This window comes from Nilaparvata lugens, chromosome 2 (assembly GCF_014356525.2).
Source record: "Nilaparvata lugens isolate BPH chromosome 2, ASM1435652v1, whole genome shotgun sequence".
NCBI lineage: Eukaryota > Metazoa > Arthropoda > Insecta > Hemiptera > Delphacidae > Nilaparvata > Nilaparvata lugens.
The window spans coordinates 94,154,274-94,176,462 of NC_052505.1; the positions used below are offsets into that span (position 1 = coordinate 94,154,274).

General features: G+C 38.1%; 3 protein-coding genes across 3 annotated transcripts in view; 1 reads left to right on the forward strand and 2 right to left on the reverse strand.

The window, feature by feature from the left end:
• LOC111051744 overlaps positions 1 to 15,839 on the forward strand; it is a 95,467-nt gene extending 79,628 nt beyond the window's left edge. Inside the window, exon 3 of the mRNA XM_039420273.1 lies at positions 15,816 to 15,839. Coding sequence (XP_039276207.1) covers positions 15,816 to 15,839 — 24 coding nt within the window. The remainder of the gene's footprint in view (positions 1 to 15,815) is intronic.
• A 1,817-nt stretch (positions 15,840 to 17,656) lies between these two features.
• LOC120349727 lies at positions 17,657 to 18,631 on the reverse strand. The gene has a single exon (XM_039420274.1). It carries the CDS (start codon positions 18,629 to 18,631, stop codon positions 17,657 to 17,659), a length of 975 nt encoding a protein of 324 aa, XP_039276208.1.
• A 1,164-nt stretch (positions 18,632 to 19,795) lies between these two features.
• LOC120349728 (craniofacial development protein 2-like) lies at positions 19,796 to 20,428 on the reverse strand. Its single transcript, XM_039420275.1, has one exon. It carries the CDS (start codon positions 20,426 to 20,428, stop codon positions 19,796 to 19,798), a length of 633 nt encoding a protein of 210 aa, XP_039276209.1.
• Positions 20,429 to 22,189: the final 1,761 nt, after the last annotated feature.

Consider the following 22,189-nt stretch of genomic DNA (forward strand, 5'->3'; position numbering starts at 1 on the left):
AAAATCCTAGAAAAATTGGCTAAATTGGAACACATTAGAGATTTCTTTTCATTGATCATATCCCATACAATGCATATTCCCTGTTATCCTTATTGGAAATTCAGTTCAGATACTGTTTTTGGTGAGATATCCACCCATTTATTAATATGAAACACTAGAATATTGTCTTGAAATATCTCGAATATATTAAACAATTACAATCATGTTTCAACATCTGTGGTGACATTTTAACCCATTTTTGCTATATCTTCCTAATAGGATTTTGCCAACCCAAAATTCTTCGCACCCTAGGCACGAGCCAAAATCGTCCCTGACACACTTTACTTCCAACAAAGTATTGCATTCCAAACTGTCACCACTGAAAATTGACAGAGGAAAACGCTCTCCAAAACTATACAGCTCTTTCCAATAAATTTGTCTCCAGTCGATGAATGAGTTGTTTAAATTTAGCTTTGCTCTCTCTCTATATCTCACACTTCTTCCCTTCTTCCTCTAATCCTCTTTGTATTCTTCTCTCTCTCACTCTCTCTTAAGAGGGTTGTGTGGCAGAGAGGACCTTGAGTCCCAACTCCACCCTTAATAAAGGCAATAATTCAATCAATCACTCTCTCTCTCTCTCTCTCTTGGATACTCTTCTTCCCGTTCTTAAAAATCGCCTAAACTCTCTTCTCTAACTTTTCTTCTCCCTTCTCTTTTCTCAATTGGGTAACACCCCTCCTCTTCAAGGAATCTTTCTCTCTCACTCTTTAACTCTCTCTCTTTTTTTCTCTCTCTCTCACTATCTCTCTGTATTTAAACTATTTCATCAATCGTCTGACACCAAATATAAAATGAAAAATTGTTCTGGGAAGCGAATAAGGATGAAAACGGAATACACAATTCAATGTCAATTGTCAACACAATTGTCTCTGTTGGAAGAGTTGTCTCGTTTCTCCTTCTTCTGCTATTACTCTTCCATCTTCTTCTTCTTTTTCTTTTTCTCTCTTCTACTTCTCTTTCATCTCCTTCTTCTTCTTCTACTTCTCTCTTAACTCCTTCATCTTCTTCTCCTTCTTCTTCACTTTCTTCTTCCACTTCTTCTTCTTTTTTTTATTTTTCGTCTCCTTCTTCGTCCACTATGAAGTGATAAACATAACCTCTGTAAAATCTGACAAAGCATTTATTGGAATGGTTCCACGTGTTATTCGTTCCGCTACTACGTAGACATCATGTCTGTCTGTCTGCGCGCTGTGTCTTTTGTGCGTCTGCGCTGACCAGTGACGTCACAGTCGGTTCTTCGACACTGCTTCAGTCAAGCTGGTTTTCTATACTTTTATTCGTACTTTTTCGTCGGATTATTTGCTGTTGCAATTTTAATATTTATACTATTCGATTTTTTTGGAATTTAATCTTGTCTTTAGGCATCTTACTTTCTAGATATTTGTTACTTTTTCACTATGCGGTTGCAAACGCCTTACCTACGTTTCAATCACATCCGGCATCTTGCTTCTTTCATTGTAGCTTGCAGCGTCTCCGTGTCTTTCAATGGAGGTCGTCGGTGTGTGCATATCGCGCCCGGTCTAAACCTTTCATCTGAATTCATCGGACCTACGAAACGTTTTTAAAGTGTGAATTATTCTTCAAATTAATTCGTTTGTTCTATTCTTCAAGTGTGATTCAATTATTCATCGAGTTCTTCACTCAGTTACTCTGTTAAACTTTGATAAACTTTGTCAAAAATTGCAACCTCGTGTGAGCATTCATCGCTACTTATTTGATCTACAGAACGTTTTTAAAGTGTGAATTACTTCTGCAAATTAATTCATTTATTCTATTCTTCAATTGTGATTGAATTATTCATCGATTGCTTCGCATTTTTGCTCTGATAAACTTTGCTAAGTTCACGACCTTGTGTGAGCGTTCATCGCTAGTCATTGGATCTACAGAACGTTTTTTAAAGTGTGAATTATTCTTCAAATTAATTCATTTGTTCTACTCTTCAAGTGTGATTCAATTATTCATCGATTGATTCGCATTTTTGCTCTGATGAACTTTGCTAAGTTCACGACCTCGTGTGAGCGTTCATCGCTAGTCATTGGATCTACAGAACGTTTTTTAAAGTGTGAATAATTCTACAAATTAATTTATTTATTCTATTCTTCAATTGTGATTAAATTATTCATCGATTGCTTGCATATTGCTTTGATAAACTTTGTCAAAAATTACAACCTCGTGTAGGCTTCAATTGCCATTTTTCTACAATTGGCTTCACCTCGTGAAACTCAAACTTTCAAGTTCATCATCTCTACCGTTTGGAAATCAATCCAAAAATTCCACATCTTGAAGATCGGATTATTCATTTGGAATTCTACTTACTCCTGCCTACATTTCCACTGGGGGATTCACCTGCTTTGGTAGACGGTTCCATGCTTGTCATCGCATGGCCAGATCACTTCATCGCTTGCTGATGTCCTGTTCCTGTTGGTATTGCGGAGTCATTACCTGTCTGCCTGGCCGCATCTCCTCTTCAAAATTTTATTCAGGTTATGTAAATCGTTCTATTCAATTTTCATTTACGTATATACTTATTGATTTATTAATGTCTATCTCGACATTCAATTCACTGAGGCCACCGACGCCTACTAATTTGTTTTATTAATGTCTATCTTGACATTCAGGTCACTGAGGCCACTGACGCCTACTAATTTGTTTTATTAATGTCTATCTTGACATTCAGGTCACTGAGGCCACCGACGCCTACTTATTATTTGGTTGATGTCTATCTTGACATTCATTTCACTGAGGCCACCGACGCCTACTTATTATTTGGTTAATGTCTATCTTGACATTCATTCACTGAGGCACCGACGCCTACTTATTATTTGGTTAATGTCTATCTTGACATTCAATTCACTGAGGCCACCGACGCCTACTTATTATTGGTTAATGTCTATCTTGACATTCAATTCACTAAGGCCACCGACGCCTATTAATTTATTGGATTTGACAGCTACCCTTGGCTTTACAAGTGATTCACTAAGGCCACCGACGCCTATTAATTTATTGGATTTGACAGCTACCCTTGGCTTTACAAGTGATTTTCTGAGGCCACTGACGCCTATATAATTGTATTCAATAGTAGCTACTATTAATTCATTGGATTTGACAGCTACCCTTGGCTTTACAAGTGATTTTCTAAGGCCACTGACGCCTAATTATCGTTCAATTAATGTCTATCTTGACATTCAAATCACTGAAGGCCTATGCCGCATATATTTTTCATGTATTTTACCTGCTGAGCATTATTTACAGCTTATTGTCATTGTTTAATCATTAATATTCTACCTTACAGCAATAACCTTCATTATAGCACTCAATTCATATTCATTTCAGGTATCTTTAATACTACCTTTTCAATTATTGTCAGGCTTCAATGGTCATTAATGTCATTGACCTATTTTCATTTAAATTCTGTATTTCTCTACATTATTTCACATGTTGTAATTTTCCCAAGATATTTAACTTAATCTATTTATAATTGTTCTTGTATGTGGCCATCTGCCTATTATTATTTAAAGATTCAAAGACTTAAAGACTAAAGATATTAACTTAATCTACTTAAAATTGTTTTTGTATGTGGCCATCTGCCTATTATTATCTTATTGATCCCAAGATATTCGACTCATTGTTTTTGTATGTGGCCATCTGCCTATTATTATTAAAGATTCAAAGACTTAACCTACTTACAATTGCTTTTGTATGTGGCCATCTGCCTATTATTATTTTATTGATCCCAAGATATTTGACTCATTGTTTTTGTATGTGCCATCTGCCTATTATTATTTAAAGATTCAAAGACTTAACCTACTTACAATTGCTTTTGTATGTGGCCGTCTGCCTATTATTATTTTATTGATCTCAAGATATTGACTCAATGTTTTTTTGTATGTGGCCATCTGCCTATTATTATCTATTATTATTAAATCTTATATTGTTGATTCATTTAGTCTTTTATTGGCGTACTTACCACACTTCAAGCTATCAGTATTTTTATGCACAGAATTCAAAGATTTATTTGTAGGTATTTATACCAACTATCATTCACAGTCCACTGCCCTGCCCTGGATTCTGTCATAAAAATTGTAAACTGGGCCCCTTGTGTCATACGGGGGTATGGCACAATAAGAAAAAGTAAGAAATATGTAAAATCTGGCAAGGCAATTGGAAATTGAAAACTGGGCCCCATGTGAGAACCAGGGGAAAAAACAATGAAACCTGAAAATACAACATGAACCATAAGAGCAAGGGGATTAACTAGAATCCTCATCAATGGGAAGAGGTGCTAAACTCGAAATAGCTCTCTTAAAAGTGCCAGAGGGAGTGAGAACAGTGACAACTCGAACCTTGTCGTCCTTACCGGGATGAACTTCAGTAATGCGCGCCAGCTTCCAAGTGGACTGCGCGGAACCAGGATCCTTCAAGATGACAACTGTACCGACCTTCAAATTTTCATAATTGCTTAAACATTTGCCTTTTTTCTGAAGAGTGGTTAAATATTCACGAGACCATCTATCCCAAAGCTCCTGGATGGAAACAGCAAGTTGATACCAACGTGAACGATGATCAATGTGTTTGGTGTTAGGCGGCAAGAAGGGTAATGACGTAAGTGGACGTCCAATCAAAAAATGACCTGGAGACAAGTAGGCAAGATCATGTGGATCTTCCGACAAGGGAACAAGAGGGCGTGAATTCAAGATGGCCTCGACCTGAGCAGCAAGAGTACAGGTTTCTTCAAAGTTAAATATCTTGTTGAATGTAATTACACAGAATATGCGTTTGAAATTTTTTACCGCATTCTCCCAGAGTCCACCGAAGTGCGGAGCCCGAGGGGGAATGAAGTGCCATTGGATGTTGAGTACAGACATAGTGTCATGAATATCTGATTTGAGACGATCAGAGGACAAAAATTCGTGGAGCTCACGTACCTCATTGTTGGCACCAACGAAAGTTGTGGCGTTGTCCGAAAAAATGGAATGCGGGATGCCACGACGAGCGGAAAACCGAATCAGAGCGGCAATAAATGCCTTGGAAGTAAGTTCCAGGACAGTTTCAATATGAACGGCACGAGTTACCATACACACAAACAGCGACAAGTATGCCTTAGAAAAAGTACGAGATTTGGGGCCACCTACATGGATGGAAATAGGACCGGCGTAATCCAAACCACAATTATAAAAGGGAAAATTAGCCTGTACGCGGGCCGCTGGTAAACTACCCATGATTTGCTCAGAGCGAAGAGCCGAAAAGCGAAAACACAATATGCAATGCCGCAATACACTTTTGATGGTGCGACGGGTGGAGGGAAACCAAAATCGTTGTCTTACACTGGCCATGGTGGCCTGCACCCCAGCATGACTTAGACGACGATGGTGAGCAACAATCAATGCACGAGTGGATTTGTGATTGCTAGGCAACAATATTTGATGTTTATAATCAAAGGAAGCATTTGCATTTTGCAAACGTCCACCAACTCTGAGCAGAGAATCTGAATGAATGAATGGTGACAAGGCCTTAATAGAACTATTAGGCAATAGCTCCTGATTTTGACGCAATGCTTTAAGTTCAGCAGAGAAAACTTCTTCTTGAATAGATTTGAAGATACAATTTTCAGCTTCTGAAATTTCAAAGATAGTTAATTGACCAAAGCGCGGAGTGACTGAATTTTGTTTTTTACAATTATGAATGAACCGTAGAACATATGCTGTTGTACGAACGATTTTGTGATAGGTGGAGCAACTATTGATTATACCTGAAATAACATCATTATGAGACGAAGTAGTAGCTAATACCTGAACTGATTGAGAAATAGCAACATTGCTAGAGAAAGAATCCCAAGAACTATTCGGCATAGATAGCCATGAAGGACCATTCCACCACAGATGACTAGCGGCCAGCTGATTGGGTGTACAACCTCGAGATATCAAATCAGCAGGATTGTTACTAGTACGAACATGATTCCAATGAAAGTTAAACGTTGAATTCTGAATTTCAGAGATGCGTACAGCTACAAAAATATTAGAACGATCAGGAGGGGCTCTTAACCAGTCACAGACTGTTTTCGAGTCAGTCCACAAATACACATTAGAAAAAGTAAGATTTGAAGCCTTTAAAACCTTATTCACAAGACGTGAAAGTAGCAGAGCTGCCTGTAGTTCTAATCTGGGAACAGAGAGAACTGGGTTCAAAGAGGCAATGCGGGACTTGGAAGTGAGCAACCTAGTTTGACTGCTACCGAGAGAGGTGCTTCTGACGTAAATACAGGCGCCGTAAGCAGTGAGACTAGCATCGGCGAAGCCATGCAATTCAAGCGTTGCATCAGAGTCCTTTGATAACACACAACGCGGAAGTGATATGTTAGCAATGTTCGGCAATTCATGCAGAATTTTCAACCAAGTTTCCAACAGATCTTGCGGAATTTTTTGATCCCAATCAATCTTTAATAACCAGAGTTTTTGAAAAAGTGTTTTGGGTAAAATGACCACAGGAGAAATCAAACCTAATGGATCGAATATGCTTGAAATGCAAGAGAGAAGCTCTCTTTTAGTGAAAGATGTTTTATGCAATACATCAGCAACATTAGAGGAAATAGTCAAGACGTCTAGAGTGGAGTTCCAAATGAGGCCTAGTGCCTTGACCACACTATCATTGAAATTAGACAACGGTTTGGAAGTGTTTTCTTCAAGCAGATCAGAAGGAATAGTAGCGAGAACTTCAGGCGAGTTAGACAACCATTTCCTAAGCTCGAAACCACCCTGAGCCAATGTGCTGATCAATTGTTGAACTAAATGTTTAGCTTCTGGAACCGAAGAAGAACCAGAAATAAGGTCATCAACGTAAAAGTGATTTTTAATGACATTAGCTACAGCAGAGTTGGGTGCCGTATCAAGATCGGCCAAATGATGAAGCGTACGAGTAGCTAAGAAAGCTGCCGGCGAAGTGCCGTAACTTACAGTATTCAAGGTGAATTCTTGAATGGGTAGAGTAGCATCAGATCTCCAAAATATTCTCTGAAGGTTATGGTCAGAGGGATGGACTAAGATTTGATGGTACATTTTAGTAATGTCCGCAATGAAGGCTATTTGATATGTGCGAAAGCGCAGAACTATATCGAACAGTTCAGGCTGAACTGTATGACCAACATACAATACTTCATTAAGCGATGTTCCAGTGGTAGACTTAGCAGAAGCGTCAAATACTACACGTAATTTTGTAGTGGTCGAATCAGGTTTAAAAACCGGGTGATGAGGAATGAAGTAGCATTTTTCATTATCCGGTGCTGGAGGCACTGGTGACATGTGATTCAACTGTTGATATTCTTCCATGAAAGCTGTGTATTGAGTTTTTAACTCAACATTTGATGATAACCGTTTTTCTAATGAATGAAATCGGTTCAATGCTTGAAATCGGGAATGACCCAATGAGTGGAAATTATCCTTTTTGGGAAGAGTGACCATAAACCGTCCGTCTTCAAGACGCGTGGTAGTGGTTGTGTAGTGCTTCTCAAGTTTCAAAACCTCAGGTGAGGGAGGAAGTAGAGGAGAGATTTCTTCCAGCTTCCAAAATTTCTCTAACTGATGAGAGACATCATTTGAAGTTAGAAAATTCGACATGACCTTACGGGGAGTGGCCACAGGCGAAGCAGGGAGGCACGAACGAGGTGCTGCAATAGGACGAATGGTCTTACAAGAACCAAATATGACCAACCTAGACTGGTTTTCTGAAGGATAGAAGCGTTTTGAGCTAGATTTAATTTACCAGGCTGAAGAACAGATGCAAATATGCCAGCACCAAGTAACAAATCTACAGGTTAGACTGATCAAACAATGGATCCGCTAATTTGAGTTCAACGGCAATTGAAATTTTGGAAAGATCAATGTTCACACTAGGAACATTAGATGATATGCTATCAACTACAATACAATTTTCTTCAACCGACCACGAACGATCAGCAGAAGACAAGCAAACTGAATGAGAAACAGATGATTTGGTCTTATTCTCACCTACACTATGAATCAAAGTGTCAGAATACAAAGTAACAAGTGACAATTTTTCAGCCAACCTAGTTGACATCAAATTACAATCAGAGCAAGAATCTAAAAGCGCGGTTGCTTTAATAAATTCCCCACTAGAAGATTGAACCAAAACTTCGGCAGTAGGTAACAAAGCGACAGTTGATTGCTGTTGCAAACACAGAGACGAAGTGGAGCTCATTGTGACATGAGAGTTCTTCTGAGGCTGTTCTGCATGAGAAACAGCTTGCTTAGTTGTTTCCGCATTCTGAACCATGACGGAATTCAAAACAGCATTCTTACCATTGGAGGGAGCAAAAGATTGAGAATGAATAACATTTGAAGTTACCTTATCCTTAGAAGTAGGCTGAGTGTCCCGTGATTGAGGATACGACCTGTGAAGAACAGTGTGGTGACTCTTGCCACAAAGTGTACACGATTTGTCGGAACAAACATGATTGGGTGCGAAAGGCTTGAGGCAATTATAACATAACCTCTTGTCATGGACAGCATTCCAACGATCAGTAACCTGCAACTTCAATAATTCATTACAACGATTTGGAAAATGACCAACAGAATTACAAAAACTACAAGGTGACATAGAAGAGGTAGTAACCTGCATCCTAGCTTGAACATTCGATTGATTTTGGTTGAACTTCGGCTTGCTATGAGCACCAACCGAGTTGGATGTACTTGCTGAACATTTCCTTGATGATGGTTAGCTGAGCTTGAAGCAACAGCTTCCATGATTTTGCATTGTGATTCCAAAAAATTCCAAAATTTATCAATGGTGGGAATGTCGTGTATACCAACACTCTTTTCCCATTCTCGAACAGGAGCAGTATCCAACTGCAACAACATTTTGTGCATATACAGCAAGTCCTTGATTTGGACTCCAAGTTGAAGCGCTTCGAGCGCGGTAATGTGGGACTTGCAAAAGTCAATGAATGCCTGTAATGATTGCGGACAGTTACGCTTTATGGTAGGCGGAGATTCAATTGCCGTGACGTGCCTGGCAGCAATTAATCTCTTGTTGTCATACCTCTCCCTTAAGAGGTTCCATGCAAGCTGAAAACCATTTTCGTCAGCTTCAATGTGTTCCACTCTAGCAAGAGCTTCACCACTGAGTGATTGACGAAGATAGAAAAATTTCAATGAATCATTAATGTTATCTTGATTACCAATAATATTAGTAAAAGCACTTGAGAATGCTTGCCATTTTGAAAGCTCCCCATTGAAGCGTGGAAGTGGAATCTGAGGCAACTGAAAATTTGCCAAAGGTGCGTTTTGAGATGTTGGCCGCTGGGAAGCACCAGCAGTGGCCTCATTGATGTGTTGTCTGCTTTCAAAAGCAGTTAATGCTGCGTTTGCCTTAGAGGTAATGGAGATAACTTATTGAGTATCTCAAAATGAGTTGAAGTGTCCTGTGCTTGCAACTCTGAATTCCATAGTTGTTCATGAATCTTATTATACTTAATTCTAAGTGAACCTAGTTCGTTTTTACAGTCAATAATTGATAATAAGTGGCTTCAGTGTCAACAACATAATCGTTATAGCTGGTTATGAACCAATCTATTCCTGGTGTAAATTGTCTCTTGCATTGAAAAGAGCAGAAGGCTCAGGAAGTGAATCTTCCTCATGATCAGACATGCTTAAAAACTAACAGAAAAACCTGAGTGAATGAAATGATGCTGCACTGTAGCAATGCGATTGCTGCGCCAATAAGCAACTTTGGGCGCTGGTCCAGTACGCAGAGAGGCACGCCTGTGCGTTTGAGGCAAGTTGTATCAAGCTTGCTGTGCAGCGAGTCAAGTAGCGAGCTCGCAAGGCGGTGTAGTTTGCCGTGTTGTATTCTCAATGCGCAATAGCCGTCTGTGACCAGTTCAGTGCGGTTCAGTCTCTCAGGGTACAAGATAGTTGATAGCTGGTGCATACACGTCGCAGCGTGCTTTGAGTTGCAGCCAGTACTGAAAATTTGAAACAAGTGTGTGAATGCTTAATATTAAACAATATAAACATACAAAAGTACAATGAAATAATATACTCTAGAGTGGGACCTAATCATTGGCGTCAAGCTAGACTATTAGGCACACGGTCACTGGAACCCTAAGGTTCAATGGACCAAGAAATGGGTAATAAAAATTAACAATTATCCTAGGTAACACTAGATCAAAAAATGAACGGGCGGAGGACCAATTTTTATGACAGAATCCAAGGGCAGGGCAGTGGACTGTGAATGATAGTTGGTATAAATATCTACAAATAAATCTTTGAATTCTGTGCATAAAAATACTGATAGCTTGAAGTGTGGTAGGTACGCCAATAAAAGACTAAATGAATCAACAATATAAGATTTAATAATAATAAGATAATAATAGGCAGATGGCCACATACAAAAAAACATTGAGTCAAATATCTTGAGATCAATAAAATAATAATAGGCAGACGGCCACATACAAAAGCAATTGTAAGTAGGTTAAGTCTTTGAATCTTTAATAATAATAGGCAGATGGCCACATACAAAAACAATGAGTCAAATATCTTGGGATCAATAAAATAATAATAGGCAGATGGCCCATACAAAAGCAATTGTAAGTAGGTTAAGTCTTTGAATCTTTAAATAATAATAGGCAGATGGCCACATACAAAAACAATGAGTCAAATATCTTGGGATCAATAAAATAATAATAGGCAGATGGCCACATACAAAAACAATTTTAAGTGGATTAAGTTAAATATCTTTAAGTCTTTAAGTCTTTGAATCTTTAAATAATAATAGGCAGATGGCCCATACAAAAACAATTATAAGTAGATTAAGTTAAATATCTTGGGAAAATTACAACATGTGAAATAATGTAGAGAAATACAAAATTTAAGTGAAAATAGGTCAATGACATTAATGACCATTGAAGCCTGCCAATAATTGAAAAGGTAGTATTAAAGATACCTGAAATGAATATAAATTGAGTGCTATAATGAAGGTTATTGCTGTAAGTATAATATTAATGATTAAACAATGACAATAAGCTGTAAATAATGCTCAGCAGGTAAAATACACGAAAAATATATGCGGCATAGGCCTCAGTGATTGAATGTCAAGATAGACATTAATTGAACGATAATTAGGCGTCAGTGGCCTTAGAAAATCACTTGTAAAGCCAAGGGTAGCTGTCAAATCCAATGAATTAATAGTTGCTACTATTGAATACAATTATATAGGCGTCAGTGGCCTCAGAAAATCACTTGTAAAGCCAAGGGTAGCTGTCAAATCCAATAAATTAATAGTTGCTACTATTGAATACAATTATATAGGCGTCAGTGGCCTCAGAAAATCACTTGTAAAGCCAAGGGTAGCTGTCAAATCCAATAAATTAATAGGCATCGGTGGCCTTAGTGAATCACTTGTAAAGCCAAGGGTAGCTGTCAAATCCAATAAATTAATAGGCGTCGGTGGCCTTAGTGAATTGAATGTCAAGATAGACATTAACCAAATAATAAGTAGGCGTCGGTGGCCTCAGTGAATTGAATGTCAAGATAGACATTAACCAAATAATAAGTAGGCGTCGGTGGCCTCAGTGAATGAATGTCAAATAGACATTAACCAAATAATAAGTAGGCGTCGGTGGCCTCAGTGAATGAATGTCAAGATAGACATCAACCAAATAATAAGTAGGCGTCGGTGGCCTCAGTGACCTGAATGTCAAGATAGACATTAAGAAAACAAATTAGTAGGCGTCAGTGGCCTCAGTGACCTGAATGTCAAGATAGACATTAATAAAACAAATTAGTAGGCGTCGGTGGCCTCAGTGAATTGAATGTCGAGATAGACATTAATAAATCAATAAGTATATACATAAATGAAAATTGAATAGAACGATTTACATAACCTGAATAAAATTTTGAAGAGGAGATGCGGCCAGGCAGACAGGCAATGACTCTGCAATACCAACAGGAACAGGACATCAGCAAGCGATGAAGTGATCTGGCCATGCGATGACAAGCATGGAACCGTCTACCACAGCAGGTGAATCCCCCAGTGGAAATGTAGGCAGGAGTAAGTAGAATTCCAAATGAATAATCCGATCTTCAAGATGTGGAATTTTTGGATTGATTTCCAACGGTAGAGATGATGAACTTGAAAGTTTGAGTTTCACGAGGTGAAGCCAATTGTAGAAAAATGGCAATTGAAGCCTACACGAGGTTGTAATTTTTGACAAGTTTATCAAAGCAATATGCAAGCAATCAATGAATAATTTAATCACAATTGAAGAATAGAATAAATAAATAATTTGTAGAATTATTCACACTTTAAAAACGTTCTGTAGATCCAATGACTAGCGATGAACGCTCACACGAGGTCGTGAACTTAGCAAAGTTTATCAGAGCAAAAATGCGAATCAATCGATGAATAATTGAATCACACTTGAAGAGTAGAACAAATGAATTAATTTGAAGAATAATTCACACTTTAAAAACGTTCTGTAGATCCAATGACTAGCGATGAACGCTCACACGAGGTCGTGAACTTAGCAAAGTTTATCAGAGCAAAAATGTGAAACAATCGATGAATAATTTAATCACAATTGAAGAATAGAATAAATGAATTAATTTGCAGAAGTAATTCACACTTTAAAAACGTTCTGTAGATCAAATAAGTAGCGATGAATGCTCACACGAGGTTGCAATTTTTGACAAAGTTTATCAAAGTTTAACAGAGTAACTGAGTGAAGAACTCGATGAATAATTGAATCACACTTGAAGATAGAACAAACGATTAATTTGAAGAATAATTCACACTTTAAAAAACGTTTCATAGGTCCGATGAATTCAGATGAAAGGTTTAGACCGGGCGCGATATGCACACACCGACGACCTCCATTGAAAGACACGGAGACCCGCTGCAAGCTACAATGAAAGAAGCAAGATGCCGGATGTGATTGTAACGTAGGTAAGGCGTTTTGCAACCGCATAGTGAAAAAGTAACAAATATCTAGAAAGTAAGATGCCTAAAGACAAGATATATTCCAAAAAAATCGAATAGTATAAATATTAGAATTGCAACGGCAAATAATCCGACAAAAAAGTACGAATAAACGTATAGAAAACCAGCTTGACTGAAGCAGTGTCGAAGAACCGACTGTGACGTCACTGGTCAGCGCAGACGCACAAAAGACACAGTGCGCAGACAGACAGACATGATGTCTACGTAGTAGCGGAACGAATAACAAGTGGAACCATTCCAATAAATGCTTTGTCAGATTTTACAACCTCTTTTGGGCAATTTCTATCCACATTTGGGAAAGGAACAGTTTTGGGCTTTAGGCATGTTGTGCCTTTCTCAATCATTCATAGCTGAGAATTATATTGTATCTATCAATGTATAAATAAATAATAAAGTGAAGAAAACCAAGTAACAGAATATCCCAAGAAAGGTGTAAAGCCGTGTCCACACTGAACAAATGTTCTATAAACATGTTTGTTGAAAAAGTTTAGGCAAATTTTATTATGTTTGACAAGCAGTGTTTGCCCGTGGCCAGTATGGACGCGTCACCAAACAAAATATTATTTGTAAAAGGGAAGAACATGTTTTATTTTAACTTTCCTTGCTTTATTACCATAGGTAAGGAAAGTATTGCTTTCCAAAAAAATTAATGTACCCCAATTTCTAAATTCTTTACGTTTCAAGTTCCCCTGAGTCCAAAAAAGTGGTTTTTGGGTATTGGTCTGTATGTGTGTGGTGTGTATGAATGTATGTGCGTCTGTGTACACGATATCTCATTTCCCAGTTAACGGAATGACTGAAATTAGGAACGTAAGGTCCTTACACTATAAGGATCCGACACGAACAATTTCGGTCAAATGCAATCCAAGATGGCGGTTAAAATGGCGAAAATGTTGTCGAAAACAGGGTTTTTCGCGATTTTCTCGAAAACGGCTCCAACAATTTCGATCAAATTCATAGCTGAAATAGTCATTGATAAGCTATATCAACTGCAACAAGTCCTATATCTGTAAAAAATTCAGGAGCTTTGCCCCATCTATGCAAAGTTTGATTTTAGATTCTCGATTTCAAATTCTCAATAATCAGCCTTCATATACGATTTAACAGAAAATTTCAAGTGGAAAAGATTGAGCATGAAATCTCTGCAATTAATGTCCAGTAACATTTCCACCTAAAATTGAAAATAAACTTGAAATTCGAGAAAATGTGATTATTAGATTGCAAACTGTTGGTTCTATTAAATCATTCACTAGGAAGAGATAGCAGACCTAGTGTGTCTCCAGCGTTATTGACCTATCACCAGCTGTCTCATATCTTTGAATAGTAGACTTGAGATGCGCTAGAACACTAGCGTCAGGTGATCAATTCTCATAACGGCAAGGAAAGTTTTGTGAGTGCGCCACACCAGATTTTTTACAGCTGTTTTACAGCTGTGAACACTGAAAATGCTTGGAAAAACAGTAATTCTTTGTTTAACAAACGGTAATTTTCCAAACTTTTAAAAATGTTTGTACCTGAGCTCAACAACAAATATGTTTGCTGAACATGTATGTCGAACAGTTGTTGTTCAGTGTGGAAACGGCTTGACAGCCGAACATGACCTGACAGCCATGATACCTGAAATTTGCAAAACAAAATGACCAGTAGAATTTTCTCATATAGACCTTAGTTTTCGAGGTCTACTGATTTCTCGATATTTTTGAGATAGGCCCACTCATCGTCATTAAAACGTCAATAACTAGGAACTATTTTCGAAAAAATCTGGTGTGGCGCACTCACACAACTTTCCTTGCCGTTATGAAAATTGATCACCTGACGCTAGTGTTCCCGCGCATCTCAAGTCTACTATTCAAAGATTCGAGCCAGCTGGTGACAGTGCAATAACGCTGGAGACACAAGAGGTCTGCTATCTCTTCATAGTGGATCATTTAATAGAATCAACATTTGCCAACAGTTTGCAATTATTGGATAATCACATTCTCTCGAATTTCGAGCTTATTTTTAATTTCAGGTGAAAATGTTACTGAACATTAATTGTAGAGATTCTCTTGCTCAATCTTTTCCACTCAAAATGTTTTGTGTAAATTGTATCTGAAGCCTGATAATGAGAATCTAAAATCAAACTTTGCATAGATGTGGCGGAGCTCCTGAAATTTTTACAGATATGGGACTTGTGGGGCCGTTTCGAGAAAATCGCGAAAACCCTGTTCTTGACAACATTTTTGTCATTTAGCCGCCATCTTCAATCGCATTTGATCGAAATTGTTCGTGTCGGATCCTTATAGCTAGTACCTTAAGTTCCAGATTTCAAGTCATTCCGTTAATTCGGAGATGAGATATCGTGTACACAGACACACACACACACACACACACACACACACACACACACACACACACACACCACACACACACACAGACCAATACCCAAAAAACAACTTTTTTGGGCTCAGCGGACCTTGATATGTATAGATACTTAGAAATTAGGGTACCTTAATTCTTTTCGGAAAGCAATACTTTCCTTACCTATGGTAATAGGGCAAGGGAAGTAAAAATTATTCTTATAGGGTGGAGAGAGGAAGACGTTTTCAATAAGATTCATATGAGTTGGTCCTTTTTCGACGTTTTTGATCTTCTAATGAGCGCTCAAAGTTGAATAAAGTAGGTTGACTACCACCGTAAACTAAACAGTTCGGAGGTAGTGGTAGGCTAAATTTGTCGAGTTCAAAGCCAAATTCCAAACAATTTTCTGCACGATTTTTTCTCAGGTTGACTTTGACGGAATAGCGTAGACATGTTATAAGCTTTCTAATCAGTAAAAATTTGTTTGGAGAATTTCAATATCAAAATAATGAGAACTGCAAATTTAAATTACGGTCTTCGGCTGTCACTTCTTTCGACGGTATGAATTTCGAGTGAATAAACTTTATTTGATTTATACAGTTGATGGACAAAGGGGTCGTGGAAGGTATCTGAGACAAATGACGAAGGATCTGGGTGCTATGAGCCAGGGCTCTCCAACCTACGGCCCGCGGATAGATTTTGTTCGGCCCGCCGAGAGTTATTGCTGCAGATTTTAGAAAAATTATATCTATACACATTTTTGACAACAACAATGAGTTCAGTACTCTCGGCGTACTGAACTCACTACTTCATTTCTTAATAATTGTAAAATAAGCTGTGAACAAGCAGCGATCAACCATTGCGAGATATTAGCTAATGGTCTGCACGGACTCGGTTACATGTCTCTCCCAGTAATAGACTCTAAAAACATAAAAAACCATGGTCAAGCTATGTTTTCTCTGTTTGGATCTACCTACAAGTGTGAGCAGACATTTTCAAAAATGAAGTTTGTTAAATCCAAATACAGATCTACCTTGTCAGATGAACATTTGAAAACAATTTTAATGATCGGAACCACAAAGTTTGATCCTAAATGGGCGGACATTCTAAGTGGAAAAGAAATGCAATCTTCTCACTAAAAATACGTATTCTCTTTTGGCTTGGTAATTTTCTGTAAATTCGTGTATTGTCAAGTTGTCTTATTACTATTAAAAAAATTATTATCATTTTGTTTAACTTGCTAAATTTATGCATTGTCAAGTTTTTCTTATGACCTTTCAACCAGTCAAATGATTGATTTGGAAGAAGATGGATTAGGTACTAATAATGTAAGGCACTATAGGACTATACTGTGAGGTTTGTATACCGTGACTTAATAGTTTGTGTGCGGTTTATTTACTGTGTTGGGAGCAAAACTGCTCTAAAAACAGTATCTGAAGTGAACAACAGTATCTGCTCCGAAGCAGCTCAGTTCAATACCATCTAATGAGATGTTCAGGTACAGGTAGCCAAGTAAGACCCGTTTTAATTGGGAAACTTTTGTCGAGTGGAGTTGGTCCAATGTTGAAGGAATAGACTCGCTCTGATTAGTCGCAAAACCACAATCAGTTGCTCTCTCTATCTCACTCTCTCTCTCACTCTCTCTCTCTCTCTCTCTTCTCTCTCTCTCTCTCTCTCTCTCTCTTCATCATCTCATCTCAACATTCTCTGATCTTTAGTATTGTATATATCGTGATTATTACTAAATCAATTTTTTAAATCTTAATTAAATCACACCCTATAACGTTTGTTCCATTCATCTATTTTGAATCATTAATACAATATTGTATTCACTATTACTCAGTGTAATATCATCCATCTTATCCATTCATCCCATTTCTAAGATTCGAATCACACATTCACATCCAACAGCTCTATTTTATCACAACCCAGTCGTGTGTTGATGGAAAGGATATTATTTCATATCCTTTTTAAAGAATCGACAATTATTTGTTGAAACACCGCCGATTTATGAATTTACATTACAATTCTATATTATCGTTATTCTAATTGCATTTAGTCTTCATTCTCATTGATTAATTATCAATACTTTGTGAAATTCGTTGAATAATTAGCATACCGTCATTTAATGTAAATTAGTGTATAAGCCAGTAAATGTTGTAGCATACATGAATAAAGGAATCTAATCTAATATCTCACTCTCTCTCTCTTCATTTCCACTTCAACCTTCTTCTTCTTCTCTTCTCTGTCTCTTCCCCGCATGCCGTCAAAGCGTTGGGGTAGCCTCGACCCATCTTCTCCACTCCCGTCGATCCGCCGCCAGTCTCCTCATCTCTGGAACACTCTTTCCCCTTCTCCTCCCTATTTCCTCTATTCTGTCCTCGTACGAATACCTTGGACGGCCCACTGTTCTTTTGCCCTGTACTCTGACATTTACATACTGTTTGGCCTTTCTATCATCCCCCATCCGCTGTATATGCCCAAACCATCCAAGCTGCCTCATTTCTATCCTCTCGCTCACATCTCTCATGCCAACTTCCTCTCTTATCCTGGTGTTTCGAATCCTATCTCTCCTGGTCTTTCCTACTGATTTCCTGTGACACTTCATTTCCACCGTCCTGATTTTATTCTCATGGCATGATTTAATGGGCCAGCTTTCACTCCCGTACAACATGATGGGTTCAATTACTGATCGATAGACGTGATTTTTAATTCTTTTTTCTATCTCTCTTTTCCCAAAAATGCAATCCTTGATTGCATAGTAGGCCGTAGATCCCTTTCTCACCCTATTCATCACTTCCAGATCTATTTTTCCGTCCTCAGAAAACATTGTACCAAGGTATTCGTACTTCCCTACCTGTTCGAGCAGTTCTTCACTCACCATAATTTGAATATTCTCTCTCCCTCCTCTTGAAACCACCATCACCTTACTTTTACTCACATTCATAATCATTCCTCTTCGTTTCAGCTCCTCAGCCCATTCTGTCACTGATTGTTGGAGTTTCTGCTGAGTATCAGCAATCAGCACTATATCGTCCGCATATAGGAGAGCTCTTGCCCCAATCGGTCGCATGTTCCAATACCCTACCATCATATTCTGGGTCCTTCTCTTGCACACCTTATGGATCTCATCCATCACTAATATGAAGAGTAGGGGACTCAGACTGTCACCCTGTTTTACCCCCATCTCCATACCAAATTCATGGGACATTCCTCCACATATTCGCACTTTCGCTCTCATTCCTACATTGACACTAATGATGGCCTTGATCAGCTTTTCAGGTACTCTCTTTCTTTTTAAGGCTTCCCATATCACCTGTCGTGGAACTGAGTCAAAAGCAGCCTTCAGGTCTAAGAAGCTAAATAGACAGGCTTTCCCCTCTCTAAAAATTTTGAGCATATATTCCTCAGCGATGACACATGCTCCTGGGCCTGTCTACCGGCCTAAACGCTGCCTGTTCCTCCTCCATCTCTTGCTCTACAACTTTGCGCAAACGTTTCTCCAGAATACCCGTGTATACTTTCATGCTCACTTGAGAGGCAAACCGCTCTATAATTTTCACAGTCTGTGGTGGGGCCCTTCTTGTGGATAGGGATGATAATATTCTTGGTCCATTGACTGGGAACTCTTTCTTGATGCCATATCAAGTTGATCAAACTTGTCATCTTCTCTATCAAGAGATCTCCTCCCCATTTTATTAGCTCTGGCACAATCCCATCCTCTCCCGCAGCCTTCCTGTCCTCAGCCTTTTTATTGATTCTTCCACTTCATTTGTAGTGATCTCATTGGTTATGCCATCTATCAATTCATCCATCATTTGCTGATGCTCATCTTGGTCAAACCTGTTTCATTCTCATTTCTTTGGAACTTATTTTCGTAGTACCTTCTCCATCTCTCCATCACTTCCTCCAACTGTGACACCAACCTTCCATTTTCATCCACTATTGATCTAGTCTGCTTTCCAAATTTTCCTCTCAGCTGTTCACCGTTCTCCAGAAAGCTCGCCCATTTTCCCGTCCATGCAAATTTTGTAGATCTCTGCCAAAATTTTCCCAGGATTCGATTTTTGCTAATTTGACAGTTCTCTTGGCAACATTCCGTTTTTCAACGTAGATTCTGTAATCCTCCTGTCTCTTAGAGCCTATAATTTCTTGTATGCTTTCTTCTTCTCTCTAACTTTCATCTTGACTTCTTCTGACCACCATCTAGTTCTTCTCTTAAACCTTCCTACTACTTTCTGGCCACATACCTCCTCAGCAGCACCCATAATAACTTCTTTCAATTCACTCCAAATAAAATCAACATTATTTTGCATATCTTCAGCATTTTGCAAATTTTCAATCCGATTTGAGAGCTCTACTTTATATTTTTCTCTATTTTCAGCAAGTCTCAACTCTTCATGCTTTATTCTCCTGTATGCTTTCTGTCTGCAAACCTTTCTTTCTCTAAACCTGTGTCCGCAACCAGAAGTTTGTGGTCAGTGTCCAGTTCTGCTCCCCTTATGACCTTCACATCCCTAAAAGCATATCTAAGCTCTCCTTGATAGAGAATGTAATCAATCATGCTTTCTGCCTCTCTGCCTTCTCCAACGAATGTAATCTTGTGGATTCTCTTATGAATGAACCAAGTGTTCCCTATGAGGAAATTGTGTTGAGATGCATATTCAATCAATCTTTGTCCATTGTTATTCTTAATCACCTCACATCCATACTTTCCCATACACCCATTCCCCACCTGCTCATCCATTCCGATTCTTCCATTGAAATCACCAATCACTACAAGTTTCCTTGATTCTTCAGCTTCAATGGTTTCTCTCTCTAGCTGCATCCAGAATTCATCTTTCTCGGCCACATTTGCATCTTCTGTTGGTCCATATACTTGGATTATGCTAATTTTCTCTTCCAGGTCTAGATCTACTCTTATTATTCTAGGGCTAATGGCTTTCCAACTTCTAACTCTGGTGTTGGTTTCTTCATCTATTACAATAGCCACTCCACCGCAAGCTCTCCTTCCATCAGCTACTCCTGAGTATCTCATTACATATCCCTCTCAAAAGAACTCTCTCTCCTACACCCCTTCTTCTCGTTTCGCATATACCCAACCCTTGATCTTATACTTTCCACTTCAACCTCTGTATCATTCGATCCATGGATACAAATGAATATCTATTCAATAGTCCTCTGTCGTCTAAAAATTAGATTTGATATATATATAAATATATAATATATATTATATATATATATATATATATATATATATATTATATATAATCATATATATTGCTATTAATTGTATGGAAAAGAATTAATATCTATAGCATAGATAGTCTTTATTACAATAAAGTCTGGATCGGATTCGATATACAGAGTGTCTTAAATCGTACTTCCAACTGTACTTTCGTACTTTAATTCAACTTTTCAAAAACATGGACATCTTCACAATTTTTCTTTGATGAGGAGCTCAGGGACAAAAATTTCAAAAAGTTTGGACAATCATTGTTTGTCAAACAGAAAATTACCGTTTTTCCAAACATTTTCAGTGTTGACAGCTGAAAAACATAAAACCTGTTCTCACAAATATTTTGTTTGGTGACGCGTCCACACTGGCCACGGGCAAACATTTTTGTCAAACTTAATCAAATTCGCCCAAACTGTTTCAACAAACATGTTTGTCGAATATTTGTTCAGTGTGGACACGGCCTTATAAATTGAGGTTCATAATATTTTGGATTTATTTTTTTCAAAAAGAGCTGTTCTGGTGGTACTGTGAAGCATAATCTCCTCCATTTCTTGTATTGTATGTAAGTGAACATAAGTGAATACAATGTTGACAGTTTCCCCCTCTCCTTGTGAAACTCATCTTGTATCAAACACAACCAATTAGAAAGTCACATTCAAGACTCAACCTATTACGGACTATAGTAGCCTTATCTAAATTTGGGAGAGGAATAGCACAAAGTTACATTATTTTTTCTCTCTTTCTATAATTTCGATTATGTACTCATTGCATCAATCAATAGAGAATGATGAATAATAGAGAAAGATTGTCACTGTTCTAATTATCACTGTGGTGATCTCCTAAAGATAAAACCAAACAACTTATCACTTGGTGTTTGTAAAGCCAGTCAGAGACCGGGACATCTATTTGCTTCTCCCAACTATTTAGGAGAAAGGGATCCTATAAGACCCTACTAAACCTTGTCGCATTTAGAACGCCCCCTGTGGTACAATCACTGAACTAGACCGGGAGATGAAGCCAGAACAAACATTGCGGTGAATTCATGTAACGATCTGCTTGTCCACATTTTAGCAGTTCAACTCTATCTGGCAAGCAACTGAGAATTGTCAATTGTAGCCTAGAATGTGTATAGTGAGACAAGCCTCCTCAGGAGAACCTTTCCTGATTAATTCTTCTAATTATGATCAAAGTTTAACAGATATTTGAGCAACCGGCCGTGAGCTTATGAAGTCAACATCAGAAAAACTCTGGTTTGCTATCCCTTGTCTGTGATTAGACAAATCAGATAATTCCATCATAGAGAAAAAAATAGCATAGAATATCCCATGTTGTCCATATTCCAAATTTTAAGCCGATTTTTTGTTAACTCAAGGCGATTACTGTCGACTACTGTCTATTATTACTTTTTTGGTCGGGTGAGAGTGTAAGAACGGCACTATATTAATAACTACCAACGTCACATAGCTTCAAGAAACAGAACTACAAGGATTATCTTCTTGACGTTGAAAATTAGAAAATAAACGCCCTATACCTTGGTATATCTTCAGGTGCTATCTTTCC

Excerpts from the sequence above, each read along its gene's own strand:
- LOC120349727 (XM_039420274.1), bottom strand. The coding sequence starts at position 18,631 with ATGAGAGCGAAAGTGCGAATATGTGGAGGAATGTCCCATGAATTTGGT.
- LOC120349728 (XM_039420275.1), bottom strand. The coding sequence starts at position 20,428 with ATGAGATACTCAGGAGTAGCTGATGGAAGGAGAGCTTGCGGTGGAGTG.